Source organism: Dendroctonus ponderosae, unplaced genomic scaffold, assembly GCF_020466585.1.
Source record: "Dendroctonus ponderosae isolate FM_Combo_2020 unplaced genomic scaffold, Dpon_F_20191213v2 Dpon_F_20191213_11, whole genome shotgun sequence".
NCBI lineage: Eukaryota > Metazoa > Arthropoda > Insecta > Coleoptera > Curculionidae > Dendroctonus > Dendroctonus ponderosae.
In genome coordinates, this window is record NW_026017213.1 from 2336754 (window position 1) to 2359068 (window position 22315).

The 22315-nt window shown below is 37.5% G+C and overlaps 3 protein-coding genes across 10 annotated transcripts in view; 2 read left to right on the plus strand and 1 right to left on the minus strand.

The window, feature by feature from the left end:
* LOC109540780 (serine/threonine-protein kinase OSR1) overlaps nt 1-2037 on the minus strand; it is a 9981-nt gene extending 7944 nt beyond the window's left edge. For both annotated transcript variants that reach the window (XM_019909253.2, XM_019909252.2), the window contains exons 1-2: nt 1953-2037; nt 1110-1214 (exon numbers count right to left, since the gene is read on the minus strand). In XM_019909253.2, the coding sequence (XP_019764812.1) occupies nt 1110-1214; nt 1953-2017 (170 nt within the window). In that variant the 5' untranslated portion in view covers nt 2018-2037. The remainder of the gene's footprint in view (nt 1-1109; nt 1215-1952) is intronic.
* LOC109540781 overlaps nt 1-5800 on the plus strand; it is a 9924-nt gene extending 4124 nt beyond the window's left edge. The window contains exons 1-4 of one of the 7 annotated variants that reach the window (XM_019909255.2): nt 967-1075; nt 2311-2592; nt 5064-5207; nt 5591-5800. In XM_019909255.2, coding sequence (XP_019764814.1) covers nt 1049-1075; nt 2311-2592; nt 5064-5207; nt 5591-5752 — 615 coding nt within the window. In that variant the 5' untranslated portion in view covers nt 967-1048 and the 3' untranslated portion in view covers nt 5753-5800. Of the gene's footprint in view, nt 1-966; nt 1076-2119; nt 2210-2310; nt 2593-4893; nt 5004-5063; nt 5208-5258 lie in introns of those variants that run through there. The other 6 variants (XM_019909256.2, XM_019909258.2, XM_048662741.1 and 3 more) reach the window with 6 other exon arrangements.
* A 1092-nt stretch (nt 5801-6892) lies between these two features.
* Nucleotides 6893-22238, plus strand: LOC109540779 (sterol regulatory element-binding protein cleavage-activating protein). Its single transcript, XM_019909251.2, has 11 exons — nt 6893-7094; nt 7848-8043; nt 11532-11756; nt 11826-12006; nt 12146-12291; nt 12612-13948; nt 17276-17532; nt 17586-18080; nt 20711-20929; nt 21120-21393; nt 21456-22238. Exons 2-11 carry the CDS (start codon nt 7886-7888, stop codon nt 21839-21841), a joined length of 3678 nt encoding a protein of 1225 aa, XP_019764810.2. The 5' UTR covers nt 6893-7094; nt 7848-7885; the 3' UTR covers nt 21842-22238.
* The last annotated feature ends 77 nt before the right edge of the window (nt 22239-22315 follow it).

Genomic DNA, 22315 nt, shown 5'->3' on the forward strand with positions numbered 1-22315 from the left:
AAACAAAAATTACAGACTTTATGAAGTAGATTTCAAATTGAATTTTGTTTATCTTTTTGTGTTCTTTTTAGTCATACCTACTAACTTCTACTACTCCATGTAAAAATAACGAAATAAAATACACCACGTGTTTTTGTATTATTATTCGCTTATACCGAACTCCGGATATAACCAACCAGTTTTAGTTCATTTTTCAAGTTCGTTATATCCGGACTCAAATGTACGTATGTTTGCTATAAATTATTTTTAACCATAAAATTAATAAAAAATGACCACCGATCCAGTGATGCACGATTAGAAAGCTGCGTACGTGTAGCTACCTCATCAATACCGGCTAATATTGATCAGCTTTGTATCGAAAAAACCCTGCCAAATTTGTCACTATAAATTTTTTGTGTTGTTTTCTTGCATGTTTTTATTTTGCATTAAATTTTTCAATTTTCTATATTTTTATTCTAATGTTTATTGCAAATAAAGTTTGGAAAATCATTAATAAGTGCTACTTTATGTGCGGCCTGACACAAATTAAAAATTTAAATTGGCCCTTTGATTAAAAAGGTTGCTCGCCCCGCTCTAAAACGCTAATGGCAAAAAACCGTTAAATCACTGTTTCGGAGCATTTATTGGGTAAAACGGATAAAATTGTTGTTTTCCCACTTAACAAAATACAACATTTGCTTGATTTCCAGCAAACATTTTTATGTACTTAAGCGTTTTTCGGTTAAATCCATTAACTCAATTGAGTAATTTGGTTTGTGAATTTCGTACGCGATTCCCGCCCAAAGCCGTGTAACAATTGGCTGCAGTAATTAAATGAAATCAGTTAATTTGCCCGAAACCTACACTAATATTTGTTGTTTTTACTAATACTGTAGACTGATGTTAATCGTCTCGTATTACCAAAGCCCAATATGGATTAATACCCGCAACATACGGCCGAATAATTAATTTTTCCCTGATAATTGAATAAATCTGTGTCAAAAGCAACGGATAAAAAAGCCCGCAATTGCGTTTTGCTCGATAGTTTTCGCTGTTCCGATCGACTGAAATGGTCCTTACCGCTAATCAGTTAACAGTAAGTAGTTTTTTGCGTGGTTGTGCCCACTTACCTTTTCCCGATAGTCAACGTGCTCAGAAAGCGGTGATTTTGGAAAACGATTTCTCCCTCCGGCTGCTCCATTTGGTAAACCCCCGTTTTTCTGCGCCGAAAACCGCTGAAATTCCACCAAAAAAAAACTACAATTAACTTAGAGTAGTGGTAACAACTAAGCGAAGGACCGCAAATTGGGTTTTTCTTACACATGTTTGTGTGATGTTTCGTATTTCGGTGTCATCAGTCACGTTTTCCTAATTTTGGGCATTTAGCAACTAGTTGGTAACTTGCCGCGTAAACGGCTAGTTAATCGAACTCAAATATTCGCGATTATCGAGTGTATTTGCCAAGAAACTTGACATGCACATCAATAGAGCGGTTTTTATTGGGGCAAATTGGCCATTTAAAACGCCACATCCTGTATTTTAGGGTTTAGGGCCTGTTGAAATTTCGAGAAAAAGCCGCTTTGAGAGCGGCTTAAGAAAGCAAGCAGTTTTGCTAATAAATTAATAAACTTTTAAGGAATTTTTGCGTAGAACTTGCCGAAGTTCTACGGGGTGTTTGCCAAATTTTCCCAACGACCTCGTAGCTCTAAGCTTGCCCAGGCTTAGATATTTATTTATATCCTCCGATGAAAAAAATAAATAATTGCAATAAGTAAGTAAATCGTCGATTTAGTCCGTTTGATTGATAAGCACCACAATTGACTACTTTTGCCAGATATAAATAGCCTTTGGACGATAAAAATGTTCTCTAAGGTCAAATTAATTTTAGAGCTTCTGCACTATCAAGACGGTTTGGCTTCGAAGGCTTTTTATAGTTCAGCGTTAATAAATCAACTTACTACTGGGTTGCTTACCTTTTGATTTCATCAACCACACACTTTTTGGCACTTTTCTTATCCGAAGTCAGCATTATTATCATTGTCTATTGGCACTGGTAAGTAATCCGTTTGGCACCAGTTGATACGCGCGTTTAATCGTCCTTTAAGAACCGAAAACAACCATTGTAAACAGGCAGAAAGAACCCAGTTGAGTGAGTGATGCCACTGTTAGAACGTAGAAGTGATAAAGTCCTGAAGGGGACCGACTCTAATTTATCTATTAAAGTCAATTAGTAAGTACCACTTGCGTATGTAGGTAGACGAGGTGACAGAGTGCGAAACAATTCCAGGCAGATTCATGCAAAAATTGAGCAATAAATTGGTGTTTTTTTAGGTACTTTGCCTGCTTTCGACGGTTCTGATCCAGGGCGTTCAGATGGATCGCTTGTGGCCCTTGGAACCACTGGAAGGGAATCAGATAGAAGATGATGTCGATTATTCTGTTCCGACTGATCTAGAAGACGTCGATTGGTCGCCTCCCAATGGGGAACTACCGGACGTTTCCAATATCGCCCGCAATCCATTTGTGCCTGATGATGGCTGGGAGGGTTTGGGATTTGCTGATGGTGCCGCCAGCCCTGAGCTGAAATCCGATTCGAATTTCCTCAGAAGAAAGGTACCTAAGAGATCCGAAGTGGATTTTGGTTGTACTGAAGAAAATTTAGAAAGAACCTTTTTGAAAGAGCAGTGAGGCTCATATTTTACTCAGAATCAACGCATATTTTACAAACGGATTAAGATATCTGTATGTATAAGAAGAGTCATTTCGATATAAGCTTTAGTTTTCTTCCGAAGGTTTGAAAAAGCTTTAAGACTTAGAAAATTGGAGGAAATCGTGTTGGATAAGCTGAATAATCTTTAGGACCTTTTTGATAAACCCTCTCAAGAACTGACTTTGCCAGTTTGCTTTGTAAAGTATTAGAGCAAAATGCGTTAATATTTCAGAAACGGTTGAAAATGCGCAATGAGCCATAGGAACCATTTCGGTAGAGCGTTTCTAAAAAAAAAAGTATTCTTGTCTTCTTTAGAGTTATATAAATATTCCGCACCTTAACAGAAAATAGACGGGAAATTGGATTATTTCTTGTTCAATTCCATTCATATCCGGCAAACGGTTAGAATTATCTAAATAATCACTTTTTTAATAAACATAGTAATAATGGAACTTTTTTGATAGAGTAGGTAACTCAAGAGCCTATATAAAAAATTGGCAACCTCTTAGGCCTGGGTAACTCAGTGAATTTTTAGGAGTTGGCGCAGTAACTCAGTTCCCTTGCTGGGAAAATGTTGATGACCCTTTTAAAACTTTTTTAGATTTATTTTAAAGGCCATTTATTAATAATATTTTTAAAATGTCTTCAAATTTCGGAATCCTTCAGTTTTAGCCAAGTTATTCTTTCTTTTAAATGCTCAATTTTCTAAAGTTTCACTTACAAATGCTGACAATCTTAAGGCATTTTCCGCTAAAAAATATGAAATAATATTCGAGTTCTTCGTCGCTTTGTAAAAAGTTTTGAAATCCCTTTTCAGCTTCGAATTCGGAACAAAAATCAGTCAGTTTTCTATGAAAAACGAACAGAATAAGGGAAAGTTTATAATAGTTTATTTGGAAATATCGTCACATCCATTCCTCTGAAGACTGTAGAATTTGTTAAAAAATGGGGTTTTTTTAGTTTTGACTGAATTTTATTTTGCTTTACTTTCTACTCAAAAATGCTCTATTTTGCAGAGTTTCACTTAACTTTCACTAACGATCTGGTGGATCTTTACGCGAAAAATTACAAGACAAATTTATAGCTTTGTAAAACATTTACACAAACTTTTTTCAGTATCGAATTCGGGATAAAAATGAAAACGAAGTTTTTTCCCGAAATCCATTAAGCTTTTCTCAAAAACCGATCACAAAACTAAAACTTTTTAATCAAAAACGCAAAAAAGCAAAAATGCCAACATTTATTTTGCTAGAAAATTCGCCCCATTTATCGATTTGCAGCGAACTTTCGAAAACTCTTGACAGCTTCACAAAAAAACAAAATAATTTTATTTAGTTTTTTACCGAAAGTAATTAGAACTATCTTAAAAAACCAACCAGAGGGCAAAAGCCTACAAAAAATTATTGGAAAAATTCGACGCGCTCATCGCGCTGAAGATTTCTAAAGTTTCTTTAAATTTACAGGTCATTCCAGTTTTAACAATTTTTCTATTAAGCATTTCTTTCTACGCAAAAATCGCATTATTTTTTAGTTTTACTTAAAATACTGGCAATCCAGGTATTTTCTGTGAAAAATTATAGGATACATTTTATTGGAACATTCGCCCCATTAACCGCTTTGCAAAAATGTTTGAAAAACTTTTTGGAGCTTCGAATTATGGACAAAACCCTAATAATTATTTTGAGGTCTTTTTCGAAAAATATTTCCCCGAACTGTTTTAATCATTTATTTGAAAAACTCTTGGAAACTGAAGATTCTTCACTTTTAGGTCAATATTTCTAAACCACACTGTCTTTAAACAGAAAAACCGCGTTTTTTTCCTAACGTTTTACTGTAAAATACCGTCAAACTGAATTTTTATGCAAGAAAATTAAGAGATCGATTTTATAAGAAAACTCGTCGACTTTCTTTGGACTCAGTTCTGTTGCTGCGAAAATCTAGAATACTTTTTTTTAGTTTGAACAATGTAGTAAAACGTTACCCAGGAAAAATGTTAATAACCCTTTTTTTAGTTGTGCAAATTCCAGTCTCGGGTTTCGTAAAGCTTTAACAAATTAATTACAACTCATTAACTGATGAGTTATAACTCGTTAACTCAGAGAGCGCAACAGCTCAATAGCGCAACTCAACACAGTGTTACCCAGGCCTATAACCTCTAAGGGGAAAGAAGCAAAAATATACAAAATAATCTCAATGACGTCACTCGGTTATGAATTGCTTTGAACCTAGCAAACTCATCAACTTAGGAAAGCACATAAACTAGCTGGATTTAGTGCTGAAATGATTCTTTTAGGCTTGAAAAATTAAGTGAAAAGTGCTAAAGCCCAGTAAAAACAGGATAACATTTTCAACATTAAAACGTTTTTTTTTTCAGAAAAATCAAGTTCTATGCCACGTGCAAAGAGCCATCCACCACCATAAAGAGGCAGGACAGGAATTTTTCCCGAAATCCTTCACTAGCTACTCGTGCCATCCAGTAAATCCATTGGAAGCAGATGAATCGCTAACAGCCAGCCATGTAAGTGCGTTTTGGAGGCCGGAATCTGTTTTTGGGACTGTGCGATTTTAGGACACCTGCTACGTGTCCGGCAGCAATTGCATCACAATCGAAAAGGAGCAATTGTTCTTAAAAAGGCGACAAAACACGCACTGTTGGACGCATTTTATCGAAGCAGTTGGTGCCGGTTGCAAATGCCTTTCAAGAAAATATTAACTTTTTAATTAATTTGCTTTATATTGCATTTTCATCTTCATCATTGTCTTCTGCTTAGGTGTCCAGGCAAACTTCCGAAAAGCTTCGCGTGTTAATTCAGTTTTGTTCAACTTTTGAATTGAAATCAATCAAAAATGTTAATTTCCCTGCTTCGGACCGAAAGGGTTTAATGGATTTTTCTGTTTCAGGACGTTTGTCTGGTTAAGTCGAATAAATGCGCCACGTTGCACATGACAAGGTTTTTTCTTAAGCGCAACCAATCAGACGCTTGCTGGTCTGACATTGTCGCTATGGATGTCGAATCGGGTTGCAACTGTTTGTACCATTATAAATATAGGGTTCATTTTTAAGCGAAAAAATATACCATTATAGTAAAATACATGCAATTTCCACTTCAACTGTGTGTTTTATTTCGGTAACGTGGAAATGATTCGTCTTGACAAAAAATACTGTTGAAATTCGCGAGCGCAGCAACTGGTAAGAAAGTGGGCGCAGATCGCGACCAAAAGTGACAATTTTTGAATTTGGCGCCTGAATATTTTCAATGCGACGTTTTCTTTAATCGTAATCTATGTCTCATAATGTAGTTTGAATTAGGAAAAAGTGCCGGCTTTTAGATGAAAAAATAAGCAGCACGTTTTCCCAGAACCCTCTGATGAATGATTTTCAAAATAATACAAAAAAACAATTTGCATGAAGACCAAATCTCAAAATCGAAAAAGAGAGAGCAATTCTGAGCACTCGATTCGATACAAAGGTTCAAAATATGCATAAAAAATTTCGTATTTACTTTTTCTCTGAAGTGTACAATGAACGCGCTACTGGAGGTTTCTTGATTTAAAATGTTGAAAATGGGCTTTTTGACTAGTTGAATTTAAAAAATCACTTTTTAGCGACATTTGAACGGTTCGAACCAACCAAAAAGTTGAAAAAGTTTCGAAATTCCCTAAATAGGCCATCCTCAGGCCTTTCAACACCTTGAAATTATCTTATTGCAGATTCAGCACCACAATTGCATATATGAAAAATTCAAAATTTGAACCAAGGCATTTATATTATATTATACAATATGATTAAAAGTTCAATAAGTTATAATTTAGTCAATAAGTGTGGAAAAACGCTCGCCATAATAATGTCCATTTATTGCTCAACTTGCCAGAATTTTTTGTCGAATTCCTTGAAACAAAAAATCATCAACCAGATACGTTTTTTCAAATCGGCGCAGAACGCGACCAAAACTGGCACTTTTTGAATTTGGCGCCTGAATACTTTTGATCACCTTTTCTTTAGTGACATTCCTTGCCGCTATAACGTAGTTTTCAAATAACCTAACTTTATTCTTCTCTAATAAATAATTATTGTTAATTTATTAGTGAATTCCCAAATGTGCATGCCCAAAATATCCGAAAACATTTTTTTTAACCAAAATTCAGCCTTCCTTTAACCGTTTATTTTGCGGCCGATAGATGTCAGCATTACACCTCTAGCCATCAGACAACAAGTCAAAGCGACCGTCAAATTGTTGTCAAAGTGATTTGTTGCTGTTGTTTGACTTTATGCCTTTTGCGTGCCGAAATACACACAGATAATCGGGAAATTCGCCGGTTTTCCGCCTAGGCAAGCGTTGGCAGAGTGAAATTAATGCTGTTTGAACAGTTTGACATCCGTATCAACTAGTGTCATCATTTGCAAGTGAGTAGTTTTCCTAGCACAAGGAAATTCTTACATCATTTTCAGTGTTAGGTTAGGTCAGGGCCAAGGAAAGCTTCATTTGAATGGAAAGCGCAGCATTTGCAAGGAAAACTTTCGTTTTCCCTGCTTGATTGCATGAAAACCTATTGAGGTTTACCGATAGCGGGCTTTGGGTATGGTGCAAACCTGCCCAAATTGATCAGCGTTTTATGCCAATAGGAACATTCTAATTCTGAATCCCATTCAAATTAATCCATTAAAATGCAGTTAACATCATTTACCTTAAAATATGAATATGCTTGTGTGATAAACCGTCCAGTAATCGGACGTATCTCTCTTAATGTGTTTGTTTTGGACGCCGAAAGAAAAAGTAAATAGCTACACAAAATGCGTAAATCTCATTCCCATATGCCTGAATCTCTGGTTATTTACGTTAGTGGCATTGATAATGCATACAACCCACGTCAGCGCTAATTATCTTCAGCAAACCTAATTTGTTTCGGGTATTTCATTAACATTAACATAATATGGTTAAACCTAGGCTCTGATCGACTCCAACTTTCGCCTTGCGGATTATCTTATCTCGATTTATCAGTTTTTGGTGCTTTGCATTAATCCCGAAAAATACCTTTCAAATTGGGCGCCAAATGTTATGAGGAAGCCAAAAAACTAATTTTTGATTTTGGCAATTTTCTTTTCCGAGGTTGAGAGGCCCAATAATTGTTTGTAACAATGCCATTTGTTGGTTTTTAGAAGTCCAACTCAATTGATGTGAAGATGGCCAATATAACATGAGCAGCAGGGGGGAAGAGCCCCACAATAGGGGCTCGTCGACCAAATCAAGCATTCAAGAAAAAGTAGGCACGTTGTTCTACAGCATTGGGCTGCTATGCAGCAGCTACCCCACTTCAGTGTTGGCGTTCGCCATTGCCATTATCGTTGGTTGCTGGTAAGATTTATTAAATGCATTAAAATCATCATTAATTGCCATTACTTGCTAGATTCAGGCGATTATTTTATTATCATACATTTACATAATCCATTACAGGCGATTGAATCAAGGTTGCCTTTGAAAGGTGTGCCTTTTAGTTTTTGTAATGTTCTCAGCATCCCCTGTGCGAATGCGTATGGCGAAACGTCGGCAATAAAAAAACAAGCTTTTGTGTAGAAAAATCGCATACTTTTTGACGAAAAAACACTCTAGAATTTCGTTAACGCAGCAGCATTTCTCCTAAACGGAGTTTGTGAGCCATTGAATCATACGAAATTGAATAAAATGGAAAAATATCGCGCCTGCTAATTACATCTCTTGTTGTATCGGCGCAGAATGCGACCCAAAGTGGCCATTTTTGAATTTGGCGCTCATTCATGGTTAACATTTGTTTAAATTGGACCTGATTTTCTTCAAAGAAGTCGTTAGTTTTTATAAAGCGATTTGGATCGATTGAGAGCGAAAGCTTGTTTTTATGTCTATCTCAATTTCCGTTATAGGAACGAACACTAAAACAAAAGAGTAATAGGAGGTTGCACTGAGAGAAAACCGTCTAATGTTTGCCACCAGGCTGCTTAGACCTGGTCCCTTTAAGTCTGTAATTTTTAATTAGATTATTCGAGTGTTGTATTTTTCCGGCGACTTTCAAAAATTAGCTACTTAGCTTAGTCGTTGCTTAAACATTATTTTCCTAATTTTTAAGTATTTAAAGTAAATCCGGTGAGAACTTTTGTAGAATAATCGTAACTTTTCCCCGAGAAACGTTGTTGAAATGGGCGAAGGCATCATCAGGATTTGACTGATGCAAAATTGAACAAAAAGGCCTTTCGCCTAATTACATTTTTTGTTAAATATATTGCAGTTTGGGCGTATCGGCGCAAAACGCGACTAAAAGTAGCAAAATATTCTTTATTTAAATTGCCGACGTTTTTCCCCATTTATTTAGGCATCAGCAGGCTTAAATTATTTCAAAACGTCGCCAATAAAACAAAAGTGGCTTTTGTTTTTCATTGATCCGAATTCCGATATACAGGGTGGCCATTTTCTGAATCTTTGTATGAGTAACTTCTACATTTTTCAAGATAGAGAAGCCGTTAAATGGGCAAAATTGGGACTTGGTTCCTGAAATATCCTGAAAAGACAAGAAATCAACACTTTTTTAATTATAACTTACTACGTAAAATGCTTAACTTAGAAGAAAAGTTAAAACTGCCCTTAGTACAACTTTTTGCCTTGAATCCAATAAACTAGCACTCGTTATCATAGTCAACTTGATTTATGAGATAAAAAATAAACCCATGGTTTTTTAAATGGTAATCATAGTTGGCTGTGGGCCTTTTAAAATCCTTATTTTTTTCTGAATTTCACGATATAATTGTTTGTATGTTTTTCTCCTTCTGTTGTCCTAAAACTTCAAAAGAACATTAAAAATGTGTAGTAGGCTATGGAAACAAGAACTATATTATCACACAAAGCACAAAACAATAATGAATCGTTTAAATTAAATGTTCAAATTGACTTCCGTTTATGTCCAGGCATTTTTTGGCATCTTCACATTCAACTCGTGAGTTGTGTGAAGGTGCACTATCATGTTGAAAATATGCCAATTTTCGATACGATGTTAACGGAAAACTATTCAACGTGTTTTCAAGTTCATTTGGTAAAAAGTATAAATATCTCCATATTTAAATGGTGATTATAAAAGAATGGACCAATAATTTTATCACTAAAAGTGCCTCAACAGACATTCACAAAAAAACACGTTAATCTCGCCTATTTTCAATTAGATGATTATTTTCATTAGCCCAGTAAACATGATTGTGTATGTTAATTATTTCATTTTTGTTTTGTGCTTTGTGTGATAATATAGTTCTTGTTTCCATAGCCTACTACACATTTTTTATCTTCTTTTGAAGTTTTAAAACAACAAAAGGAGAAAAACATACAAACAGTTATATCGTGAAATTCAGAAAAAAATTAKAATTTTARAAGGTCCACAGCCAACTATGATTACCATTTAAAAAACATTAGTTTATTTTTTATCTCRTAAATCAAGTTGACTATGACAACGAGTGCTAGTTTATTGAATTCAACGCAAAAAGTYCTACCAAAGACAATTTTAACTTTTTTTCTAATTTAAGCAGTTTACGAATTATWTGATAATTAAAAAAGTGTTGATTTCTTGCMTTTTCAGGATATTTCAGGAACCAARTCGGGTGCCTAAATTTTGAAAACGGTAATGAATAGGSAAWCGAWTTCTGCCCAATTTTGCCCATTTAGCGGATTCTCTATCTTTAAAAATGTAGAAGTTACCCATACGCAGATTCAGAAAATGGCCAYCTTGTATATCCAAACGTGCTTATCTAGTGAGAATCATCAGGAATATTCGTAAAATTCGACGAAAAAACATTCTTGGAATTCGCTTTTTTGCCTCATCTAGACTATCGTGAGTGTTTGAGGGAAGTTTAAGCATGTTGGGCGCAAGCAATTGGGCGCTTAACCGTTGTCAAGCAACGTTGTCTCTTATACTTATTCTGAAAAAGGGATATTATTCATCAATCATTATAAAAAAAACTTTTACATAAAATATTTCTCTATATTTTAATTGTGAAAATATATGATTCTTTTTAAAATTATCAATTTTTTATTTTCTTCTGTCTCTTTTAAACGAGCCTTAAAAACTGTCAAAAATGGGACACCCTGTAGTTAACGCGCTAATCTAACGAAAATTGCACGAAACATTCGCAATTTTTAACGGAAAAATTGTGCTGAATCTTGCGAACTCAGTCCTAGGATTTTGCCTCATGAAACCGGTATTTGTGGGTGATTGTGTGATGTGGAAAATTAGGCGTTAAAATGGCAAAATTCCTCACCTAATATTTATTTTTTTGTCAACTATTCTGCAGTTTAGGCCTATCGGCGCAGAACGGCAAAAATTGGCAACATTTCAATTTGGCGCCTAACTTAAAACAGCGGCAACAACATCAAGATGCATGTAAATTTGACGAAACTTCAATGGAAGTGTTCGATCAAAGTCTCTATAATTTCTGAGCATTGAACTCTGTAATCTAGTGAAAGTTACAGGGATTATTCGTAAATTTTGGACCAAAAACAGTGATAAAATTTGCGAATGCAGTCAAAATATGACGCCAAATACTGGCATTAAAAAATCTAGTGATCATTGTAAGCATAGTGGCGCAGAACACAACCAAAAGTGAACATTTTTGAATTTGGCGCCTAGTCGTTGCCAAGCAACGAATGCGTCTTGATGTCAACATTGGTTTCAATTTGACGTTTTCTTGGGAATGACAGCGTGGGTTTGACAAAGTCTATTTTTCTGAAACCGACGTTTTGCCACATTTATTTAGTCATCCACAGGCCATCTTCAATGTTGGCTTTCACCATTACCATTACTGGGCAAATTTAGATATTAATAATATTTGCAGCATCCCCTTGGTGAACATTCCTTTGCCATTGACGTCGCCTAAACAGGAATGGGTGTCGGACGGGAATGTTACTGGCGCCCCTTTTTGCTACATTCAGCAAGTGGTCTTAAAAGTCGCAGTTTTGCCTTGGGACGCCGATTTGCGACTCGGAGATGGATTTAGAGCGCCTCTTTACGAGTCCTTCAAACTCCTGGATATCGTGCGAAACTACCAGGACAAGGACAGGTAAAAGCCGGCTTAAAACTCTCCAATAATAGCAAAAACAGATGTGCTGCCATTGGTTGTTGCTTTCAGCTTCAAGACATTGGGACATGTGTGTTTGCACATTGAAGCTGTTGCCAACAGCAAGACCGGCTCCAGCTTGCTGATGCCCCAATACAGCTGCCTCGTGCTGTCGCCAGCCAACTTTTGGCAGCAGGACATCAACCAGTTCAGCCAGGACAGCGCGATTCTTACCAACATATTCAGCCATCATGTACGTTTAATTGAAATCCGCCCAGTTTATTTTAATTATCAACTAGCTGCCGTTGTATGCGTAATTAATCAGTTACGGCGTTGATTGTTCGATCAAATGAAAGTGGCCGTTAATGAAACGCGATGATTTGAATTTCCAGCGATACCACAAGGGCAAAGTGTCGACGGCCGAGGTTTTATTCGGCATGCCATTGAGAGATACCGGAATCAAACGGTACCCTCTTCGTCACCGGCAGAGGATCATTCAGTTTGCTGTTACGCTCTTTTTTAAGGATTTCGACCGAGGGTAAGTGTGGGGCATAGAGGAAAAAAGCGGTCCTAATAAATACAATTAGATATTCTGATGGTACCCTGATATTGTGGGATAATTTGGAGGACTTAAAACACCTAACGAATAAAATCAGTACAACAAAAACGTCATGAAAAAACTAGGTTTTCCTGCCTCCAAAGCAATGACATCGATAAAACTAATCCCGCGCCAAATATCTGTAATTCTTCGTTGATTTTTATCGGATTTATTGGTCTCCTTTTTGTACATTTTCCTGCCGTTTTCCGCCCCCCAAAAACTCACATTATTGTGTAATATTAAGTGCGTGCAATTTGCAGGTTTATACAGGGGCTTCAAGAAAAGCTGATTTCCGTTTACCCGCTTCATCAGAATGGCAGCAAGCTGACGGCCGCGCTAAACGACACCCTAATCATCCACTACCCTGAAGAGATTGATTACTTCGAACTAGCCCCTATCGTGGCAGCTTTCCTGCTCCTGTTCCTCTACTACTATTTCTATGTGCGAAAAATCGACGAAATCAAGTCGAAAGCGGGTATGTCTTTTGCGGCAACCATCACCGTGTTGTGCAGCCTGCTGATGACCATGGGCGTGTGCTTCATCTTCGGCCTGGCCGTCAACAACCAAAGAGGCAAGTGGATATTTCCCTATCTGGCCATACTGTTCGGGCTGGAGAACGTTCTGGTTTTGACTAAAAGTGTGCTGATGACTCCGCTGCACTTGGACGCGAAAATCCGACTAGCGCAAGGCCTGAGCAAAGAGGGCTGGAGCACGACGAAGAACCTCTTGATCGAAATAACGATTTTCACCTTTGGACTGTTCACGTTCGTGCCGGTGATTCAGGAGTTTTGCATCTTCGCCCTTGTCAGTCTGGTTGCCGGGTTGTTCTTGCAGATATTGTTCTTTTCCACTGTGCTCGGCATCGATCTGCACAGAGCCAGCACGACGATAGAGAAAACAAGCTTCAGAAACGCTCTATATCAACCGCTAGCCACTGGGGAAAGCGCCAGCTTTGTAACGAAGGGAATGAGTCGCTCCAGGTCACATCCCAGGCTGAGTTTTCCTGCCAATGTGGTTGCTGCGCAAAAGCACAACGGCAACCAGGACAAGAAAATCCCAAAACGGTTGAGGATGGTGAATATTTGGGCGCGCACGCGACTCTTCCAACGCTCCTTTATGGTGCTGATGGTCGTGTGGATCTGCATGATTATTTACAACAGCGACATCATCAACAACTACTTCTTGAGCACGAGTGAAGATCGCCACAATCAGAGTGGGGTGCAGTTTCAGAAGAACTACCTCAACCTGAACTTTTTCCCCGATATCAACACGACGCGAACGTTGAATTTCGTCACCTACAGCCCGTTAGAGATGGATGCGGCCGCCAGGCACAACCAATCGTTTGAGGTCGACAGGCTGAAGCCGTCCGGGTATTCGCCGTGGCTGAAGCTGTCCTCCAGCCATTGGTCGGGCATTTTGAGCAACTACAACCTGTCGCTGAGCGGACAGAGCGTGGTGATTTTGCCCAGCATCAAGTTGGCGCATGTGATCAGCCCCCAACAAGCCGTTTTGCTGAGGAATCCAGACGAAAAGTACGGCAACAAGATGCAATGGCAGGCGCTTGCCATGGCTTTGGATCCCATCGATTTTAATGGAGGTAAGTCCATAGAAATAATAAGGTATGTTTTTATAATCGAGAGATTTCGTTTTGGATTTTCGAATTATTTTATCGAATTAAATGTTGCTGTTGTCTGCAAACAGAAGACCCTCCTCTTGGTGTGCTGGGTGGGAGTCTGTAGGGAGCGCAGGAAATAGAGTAAAGGAAAGTAATTCTAATGAAAAACCGAGATATTCGCAAAAACTTGGTCAGAAACTAGACAACAGCGTATTTGGTTGCACCTCCGAATAACGGTTTCTTCATTAAAATTACGCAAATATCTGTTTTTTTGTTAGTAAGCACAGAAAGAAACTGGGAAAACAATGGGAAAAATAGATTGGGAAAACAATGGAAAAAATCTGAGATTCAAAATTAATTTTTTACTTGAGTTTGCAAAGCAACGATATTAATCGTTCATTACATGAGTTTATCACAAAATTGCTCAACTTCGCTCCATAACTTCAGTTCCCAACATCAGTTTTCATTGTCTATAAAAATGATTGTATCTTTAATCGCAGTTTGAGGTTAAAAGAAAGTTTTTTTGTGGAAAAAGTTTAAGAATGTAGTCTTGCTTCCAAAGTTTGAGATCAAGGTAAATGTGCGACAGAATTTTAAATGGTTTTCCTTTACTGCGCTAGTGAGCTTTCCATTAAACTCAACACGTTTTAGTCGTTGCTTATGAGTTGCCCTTGTCTTTCGTAAAATGTATATCAATGTCGAACATGCACAAAGTTGTCAGGCATTTTAGGTCTCCAAGAAAAATAATTCCTTCCGCACGTTTCGCAAAAAAAGTGCCTTGCATCTTCAGAGATGGAATTAATAGAAACATGCTAACGACATTTGTCTTGCTTCTGTCATCTTTAGAACAAGTGACAGTGACATTAGAGACGCATTTACTATTCGCGAGTTCAAAAGTCCAGATGCCCCCGGGCGGCTAAAATTATAATTCCAAGTTAACTAGTGATTTGACGCTTGTTTTGACATCTGATTGTGATTTGTTTTGGTCTAATCAACTTTTGCAAGCTTTTCATTTTTGTTTTTTTATCCAATTCATTCACATTCCTTTTTGTTACAATTGGATCTTTCACTTTTCGCTTGTTTATCAACTCCAATATATAGACAAGTCTCAACTGTCACTCGGTAGCGAGTAATTTGACGTTTTGCAGCGCCCTCATCGCTAGTTGAACTCGCGAAGTCGCCCCAAAAGTCCAGACGCCTGGCGGCAAAAATTATAACGACAAGTTAAGGAGTAATTTGACGTAATTGTAATTTGTAATTGAATACACCATTCTATTCTAAATATTCGCATTTTTCGCAAAACTTCTAGCCAAACACAAACATCGCAAAAACGAGGTTATGGCCTGACAAGTGTTGTCAATAACGCGTAGTTAAGGAAAGTTGCACTATCCGGCGCGGCAACACTGTCGCTATGGATAAGATTCGCCATCAAAATTTATAATCTGCGGGATTAAATCGTCAATTAATTATTAAATTAAAATTAGTTTGAATATTTGTGAATTCAGCAAATTTTTTCGATGGTTTTTTTCAAAATCTGCAGTGTCATCAAAAGATACTTACGAGCCTCAAGACGGTTTTAAGCATTTAAATCATAGATAAAGACCGAAATTTAAAAAAAACTGACTGATTTAAATGCTAGAAGCTAAGTGCTAATATAACTGTAGTTAAGTAGTAATTTGACACTTGTATTGTTGACATTGGTGTTTACATCTGATTGTGATTTGTTCTAATCAACTTTTGCAAGCTTTTAAACAAATAGAAACAGATAGAAAAGTGTGTAAGTATTGTTTTATATTATAAATGTCATCAACTCCAATAAATAAGCAAGTCTGACAAGTTTCAACTGTCACTCGACAACGAGTAATTTGACGTTTCGCAGCGCCACCATCGGAGTTGAACTCGCGAATTGCGTAGAAACTTTCGAGCTAAAATGATGAAGATGCGATGCGTGTGGGTGAAACGTCTGGATGAAATTCCGTTGGTTTATTACTGGAGTTAGTGTCTCGTGCTTGCGAAACGTCAGGCAAAAAATGTGGGTGTTCACCAATTTCACGCAATGACCGCGAAAGTCTAACTATTTTGATTGCGAAATATTCTGAAACTTATTCTGACAAGATATCTGATAGGAAAACGGACGACTTTATAAACAATTAAAATCACAACGGCAACTAGGCATCCACTTTTGTTGTTGACAAAACTGTCAACGTTAAATCGTACTAGTGTACTTGTACTCCTCAAAATTTACAATGTATAACAATGTCGAACATGCATAAAGTTTACCTTCTTTACCTGTAAATTGAAGCGAAAGCATCGATCAAACGATTGAAATAAGCACCAGGAACAGCATTGAAAAGTTTCGCTCAAGTTTTGATTGATCTAGATTTTTTAAAGAAACTCTTTATCAATAAATAGTCTGAGAAAGGGCTTCGAGAAACACATTGATCTCCCGAGAAACCTTTTTTTACATCAAACTGGGATATAAGGTCCAGTCATTTTAGTAAATCGTAAAAACTGATGTTGCGAACTGAGGTTATGAAGTGAATTTGAGTCGTTCTACGATAAATTAAGCAAGTCTGTGGTAAAATTCATGTACTGAAAGTACACTTTGATATGCATGATGCAACAGATGAGCGTAATGTATATGTTTTTAATGTTTATTAACATTTAATGGTCGTAGAAGGTTTTTTCCATATCAACTTTTTGTATGCGCGGTTTTTGAGTTCAATGCATAGCTTTTGAGATAAGGAGCTCTTCAATATTCATATCATCGGTCAAAGTTTGTGACTCATAAAAACCATTCATAAATTGATTTAAATATACGATTTTCTCGGATTTGAAGGTTATTTCTTTCTTGTTATGAAAATGGCATAGTATTTGAAACATTTTGAGCTTTTCCAAAATAATACCGGTGAAAACTTTGAAATTTGTGATAACAAATTATACAAGAAATGTGTTTTTGGGTTAAAATTTTGCGAAAATTATCCGTGAATAGAGCGGCCACTGTTTTGCATTCTGATATGTTAGTTAGAAGCTTCGAACCCTGTAACCTTGGAAAACGTCATTTGGAGGTATGATCAAGAACACTGTTGCCGAATTTCATATTTCGTTTTTGACGATTATCTTAATTGTTGGTGAGAGTTATAATGTTTGATCAACTTTTCTGTATTCCCCAAATACCCCCGAGCCCACTTCCAGAAAAATGGATCAATTATCAAACAACCTTATTGAAGAAAAATAGTTATAAAAATGACTAAATCAACCCTACGCGCCCAATCCATATTTCAGGCTAGATAATCACATCTGTTGCAGATGACTTTCCAGCAATAGACCAAATAGAGCAGCCGCTCTATCCAAGATCCCCAATGGAAATCGCACTGTTGTCGATTCTGATCTTGATCAGTGTCATAGTGATGACGTACGGCTTCGTCGTGCTCTATAAGTGTATTTGCTCAAGAAATTACGCTGAATGGCGCGCCTCTTGGTACCCGGAGAAGAACGAAGATCTGGTTGATGAACAGTTTATGCTTGAAGCAGTTCCTGTGGTTCTAGACGGGCACATTCAGGAAGTACGTAGCGGTTTTGATCAAAAACAGTCGCAAAAACTTGCAGTTTTTTTCAGGTTGAATGCATAGCAACTGATGGCGTTCATCTAGCGAGCGTTTGCTTGGGCGGTCAGCTGAAAATCTGGGATAACAACACGGGGGAAAGCGTGGCAGTGATCGACCGCAAAACCCATTTTGGCCTGAACAACAACGAAGCCCCAAAGGGCTTCGAGCAGCCGGATGATCCATCAGATTGCGAATCGAGCTGGCCGCCTATCGACGCGGCGTTCTCTCCCTATACGGGCAGGATCAACACGAACTTTTCAAGCGTTCGGCTGCGTACTTTTCGAGAAGCAACCGACTGGATGAGCGATATGTCCAAAATTCTTCATACGCCCTATAGCCGCTCGAATTCAGAAGACAGATCGGGCGGCTCAAGTCGCAAAACGAGCGATTCGACTGGGGGTAAACTGTCCTCTGTATGGGCAATGGATTATGTGGATAACTTAATTATTATTGGATGCGCCGATGGCAGGTTGGAGCTATGGGAAGCGACTACTTGCAGACTGAAGGTGAGTGAAGAAGGGTTTGAAGCAATTTTTCAGTCTGTGTCAAAGATGTTTTTGACGATGCACTTTCCACTTTGCAATTAAGCAATGTTTCAAAGTAGTTCGATGGTCATTTTCCATGATTTTAATGTAGCTAAACATTGAGAAATTTGCGTAAATTTGGGTTAAATGACTCTATAAACTTTTTATGAAAAGTCGCAACAGCATGCCATCCAAGCAAATAAAGAGCAGTCCAAAACGCAGGATTTTTACATTTGGTAGGCATTTTTTCTAATCAGGTGTTTCATCTATATTGAAATTTGCCGCGGCTCAGGCTCGGCTCGTCAGGTTTGGATGCACCATGAGATTTTTTAAATCTCTAATATTTGCTCTTTTATTAGATCTTATTTTTATTTTTTGATGGTTTTTTCATTAATTTAAAAAAAGCCTCAGGCTTTTGCGTGCTTGGTTAACAGTGTGATCACATTATGGAAAATCCGGGTGCCAACAACTTTTCTCAGTGGAATTTTATGCAAAAATGCTGTTTTTCCTTTTTACTCAATGAAATTCACTAATTTTTCATAAGATAACAAAGGATGTCATGATGTTCCGATGTCTAACAAATCGTTGTCTCGATGACGCAGCTGGAAAAATTTCGCGGGTTTGTCAGATCTACATTTTGCTTGTACTTGATTTAGTTTCAATTTGTTTTGGTTGGTATTGGGTAGATTCATTACTTCTTTTTAACAATGTCAAGCCGCCATCTCCACCAGAAGATTGCGAAGAAAATTGTTTGTTTTCCCGAAATTGGCTAGTTTGGTGTACATTTGGCAACATGTTGTAGCGAATTTATATTTTTTTGCCATCACGTTAGTGACTTTTTTGGTGTGAAGGTCTAATAAAACTCGTGGATACAAAAATAAACGAAAAACACGTCGAAAAGCTTCCTAAAATTCGGTGACAGGCACATGCAAACAAAGGAACTGGAATCAAGTTTGCCTACCATTCGCCAGTTTTCAATATCATTGACAGGTCGCGGGATTGCCATATGTGTTGACAAACCTGTCAGCGTGACATCGTATTTGTGGTTGGTTTTCAAATTGTGCTCTTCAAACCTTTAATCTTCTTGATGAGAAACACAAAAAGTCACCGTGTGTCGTTCATTATAAACAATATGATTCTTCTGAGGAAGTTGCCGAAGACGTACTGAAGGAATTTGGTGGTAGAAAGCAACTAAACTTAGTAGAAACGCCACTAAGAAAAAGTGTTAGTTAATGGAAATTTTACAGTAAAAATACATTTTTTTCTATCAAAATCCAAAAAAACTAGCTTATTTGCAAGAACAACTCCATGACACCAACAAATTGTCTAACAGGACAATGAAAAGTGTAGTTGACAGTAGAACACACTGGCTTTATATTCACATTTTAAATTTTCAAGTAAAAAGCTTCCACAATAGAAAACCTGGCAAGTTAAAGTTGAATAAATGAGAGCAAAATATTTCAGGTTTGATACATCGATCGATTCCTATTGAAAATACAAAATTCGTTTAAATTAGAGTATTAACAGAAAAACGAAACATTTATAACGCAATCTTTTTTCCACGAGATTAAAAAGTGTAGTTCACAGTACAACACACTGGCTTTATATTCACATTTTAAATTTTCAAGTAAAAAGCTTCCACAGTAGAAAACCTGGCAAGTTCAAGTTGAATAAATGAGAGCAAAATATTTCAAGTTTGATACATCGATCGATCCCTATTGAAAATACAAAATCCGTTTAAATTAGAGTATAATTAACAGAAAAACAAAACATTTATAGCAACGCAATCTTTTTTACACGAGATTAAAAATTGTAGTTCACAGTAGAACACACTGGCTTTATATTCACATTTTAAATTTTCAAGTAAAAAGCTTCCACAGTAGAAAGCCTGGCAAGTTAAAGTTGAATAAATGAGAGCAAAATAGTTCAGGTTTGATACATCGATCGATCCCTATTGAAAATACAAAATCCGTTTAAATTAGAGTATAATTAACAGAAAAACAAAACATTTATAGCAACGCAATCTTTTTTACACAAAATTAAAAATTGTAGTTCACAGTAGAACACACTGGCTTTATATTCACATTTTAAATTTTCAAGTAAAAAGCTTCCACAGTAGAAAACCTGGCAAGTTAAAGTTGAATAAATGAGAGCAAAATATTTCAGGTTGATACATCGATCGATCCCTATTGAAAATACAAAATCCGTTTAAATTAGAGTATAATTATCAGAAAAAGAAAATATTTATAACGCAATCTTTTTTACACGAGATTAAAAAGTGTAGTTCGCAGTAGAACACACTAACAAATAAATTGTGAGAGTTCATATAACAAAACATTACCAGTCGCCATTTTTGAATAGATCTGACAGGTCGCGGGATTGCCCTATGTGTTGACAAACTGTCAGCGTGACATCGTATTTGTGGTTAGTTTTCAAATTGTGCTCTTCAAACCTTTAATCTTCTTGATGAGAAACACAAAAAGTCACCGTGTGTCGTTCATTATAAACAATATGATTCTTCTGAGGAAGTTGCCTAAGACATACTGAAGGAATTTGGTGGTAGAAACAAACGGTTTATGCCGTTTAATTTTAGCTGTTGCCTTTGATTTCAGTGTGTTTTCGAGGACGGCAACGAATCAGGCATCACCAACCTAAAACTGATTGGATCGCGTGTGATTGCAGCCAGATTGTGCGGTTCTTTGGACTTTTTGCAGCTGCAAACGTTCAATCAGGGCAGGCCGGTGGACTGGAACTTCACCTGCGCCTATAGGAGGACGCACATCCGAACAGGCTCGATGGGTTCCATACCAGAGCGCCACGTACAAAATCAAGTAATTTTTTTCTTATTGTCAATTTTTATTGAGTGTTTTGAAGGCAGTCTGGCCTTGCCCAGGGTTGTAGAAAAAAAGGGGCAAAAGTAGTAAAAATGGCTCATATTTCGGAAACCGTTGAAAATATCTTAAGGGTCATAAGAATCATCTCGATAGAATATTTATTTCATTATTTTCATCACTTTTTTAGAGTGATCCGGACGAAGAGTTGCGATGCATCAAAGTGCTGAGCGTCAAGGCGCATCAGCAGCCAATCACCTGCTTGGACTGCGAAGGCGGGCGCATAGTGAGCGGCAGCCAAGACCACACCTTGAAAGTCTACAGAGTGGAGAATGGGGATCGCCTCTACACTCTGCATGGACATTGCGGGCCAATCACGTGTCTGTTCATTGACCGAGTGTGTCCCGCCACATCGGGAAGCGGCTCCCAGGACGGAATGCTGTGCGTTTGGGATCTGTTGTCAGGTGAGTGGATTTTTCCCCAACAACATTGAGCATAAAATAACGATGTGCTTAATTCGGCTCAGGTACTTGTATGTACAGCATTCAAGCCCACGATGGCTGCATCAGCTCGTTGACTTACTCGGCAAGTTACGTAATCTCATTAGGGATAGATGAGAGGCTCTGTGTGTGGGAGCGCTTTCAGGGCCATCTGTTAAACACCATCGTAATTGGCCAGGTGTTCTCCAATCACATCTTAATGTTGGCCCCCCACTTAGTGGTAACCGGGCGAAATGGGGGGCTGGTGATTTGGGATGTGCGCAATGGTGACTGTGTTCGGACTATAACACTGGGCCGAGAGCCGTTCGTGTTCATCAAACAGTTGATTCTGTTGAGGGACGCTGTTTTGTGCGACTACGGCAAACAGTTGCGCATTGTGCGATTCCCACTAATCACCCACAAGTTTGACTAGAATGGACTGTCTTTCCGGGAACATCGAACAAAACTGAGTGATACGACGTAGCTATTAATTGAACGGTTTGTGATAAAATTGACGCTATTTTCAGACAAATCTAACTTAACAATGCAACTTTGAAACTATTTTACCTGATGCTTTCAAGTGTTTTTGTCTTTTTATAAGGTGTTTTAATTTGTCAGGTCAACAGAGATCGGTAGAATTAAGCCCCATTAAATTATTTTTCTTTAATACCTTGCCCCTTTCCTTCACTTCACTTTGGTATATTTAGTGCGGTTTAGTCCTCTTTGATATTCTAAAATTGTTGTTTGTTAATGGATAGGAATCCAGACATTGTGTTGAATGCTTTTGCAATGTTTGCATTTTTTAGGAGAAATAAATTATTTTCCAACTAGTCTGTGGAAGGGTTTCAAACAACTCAACTTTGGCAGAAATTGGGGAACGCGATTAGTGTTCCCTCCAACGAAATTT

What these genes read in the sequence shown, in the direction of transcription:
- LOC109540779 (XM_019909251.2), top strand. Translation starts at nt 7,886, where the DNA reads ATGAGCAGCAGGGGGGAAGAGCCCCACAATAGGGGCTCGTCGACCAAA. An exon ending in AACTACCAGGACAAGGACAG is followed by an intron (nt 11,757 to 11,825) that starts GTAAAAGCCGGC and finishes TGTTGCTTTCAG; the next exon opens with CTTCAAGACATTGGGACATG. An exon ending in CGACTACTTGCAGACTGAAG is followed by an intron (nt 18,081 to 20,710) that starts GTGAGTGAAGAA and finishes CTTTGATTTCAG; the next exon opens with TGTGTTTTCGAGGACGGCAA.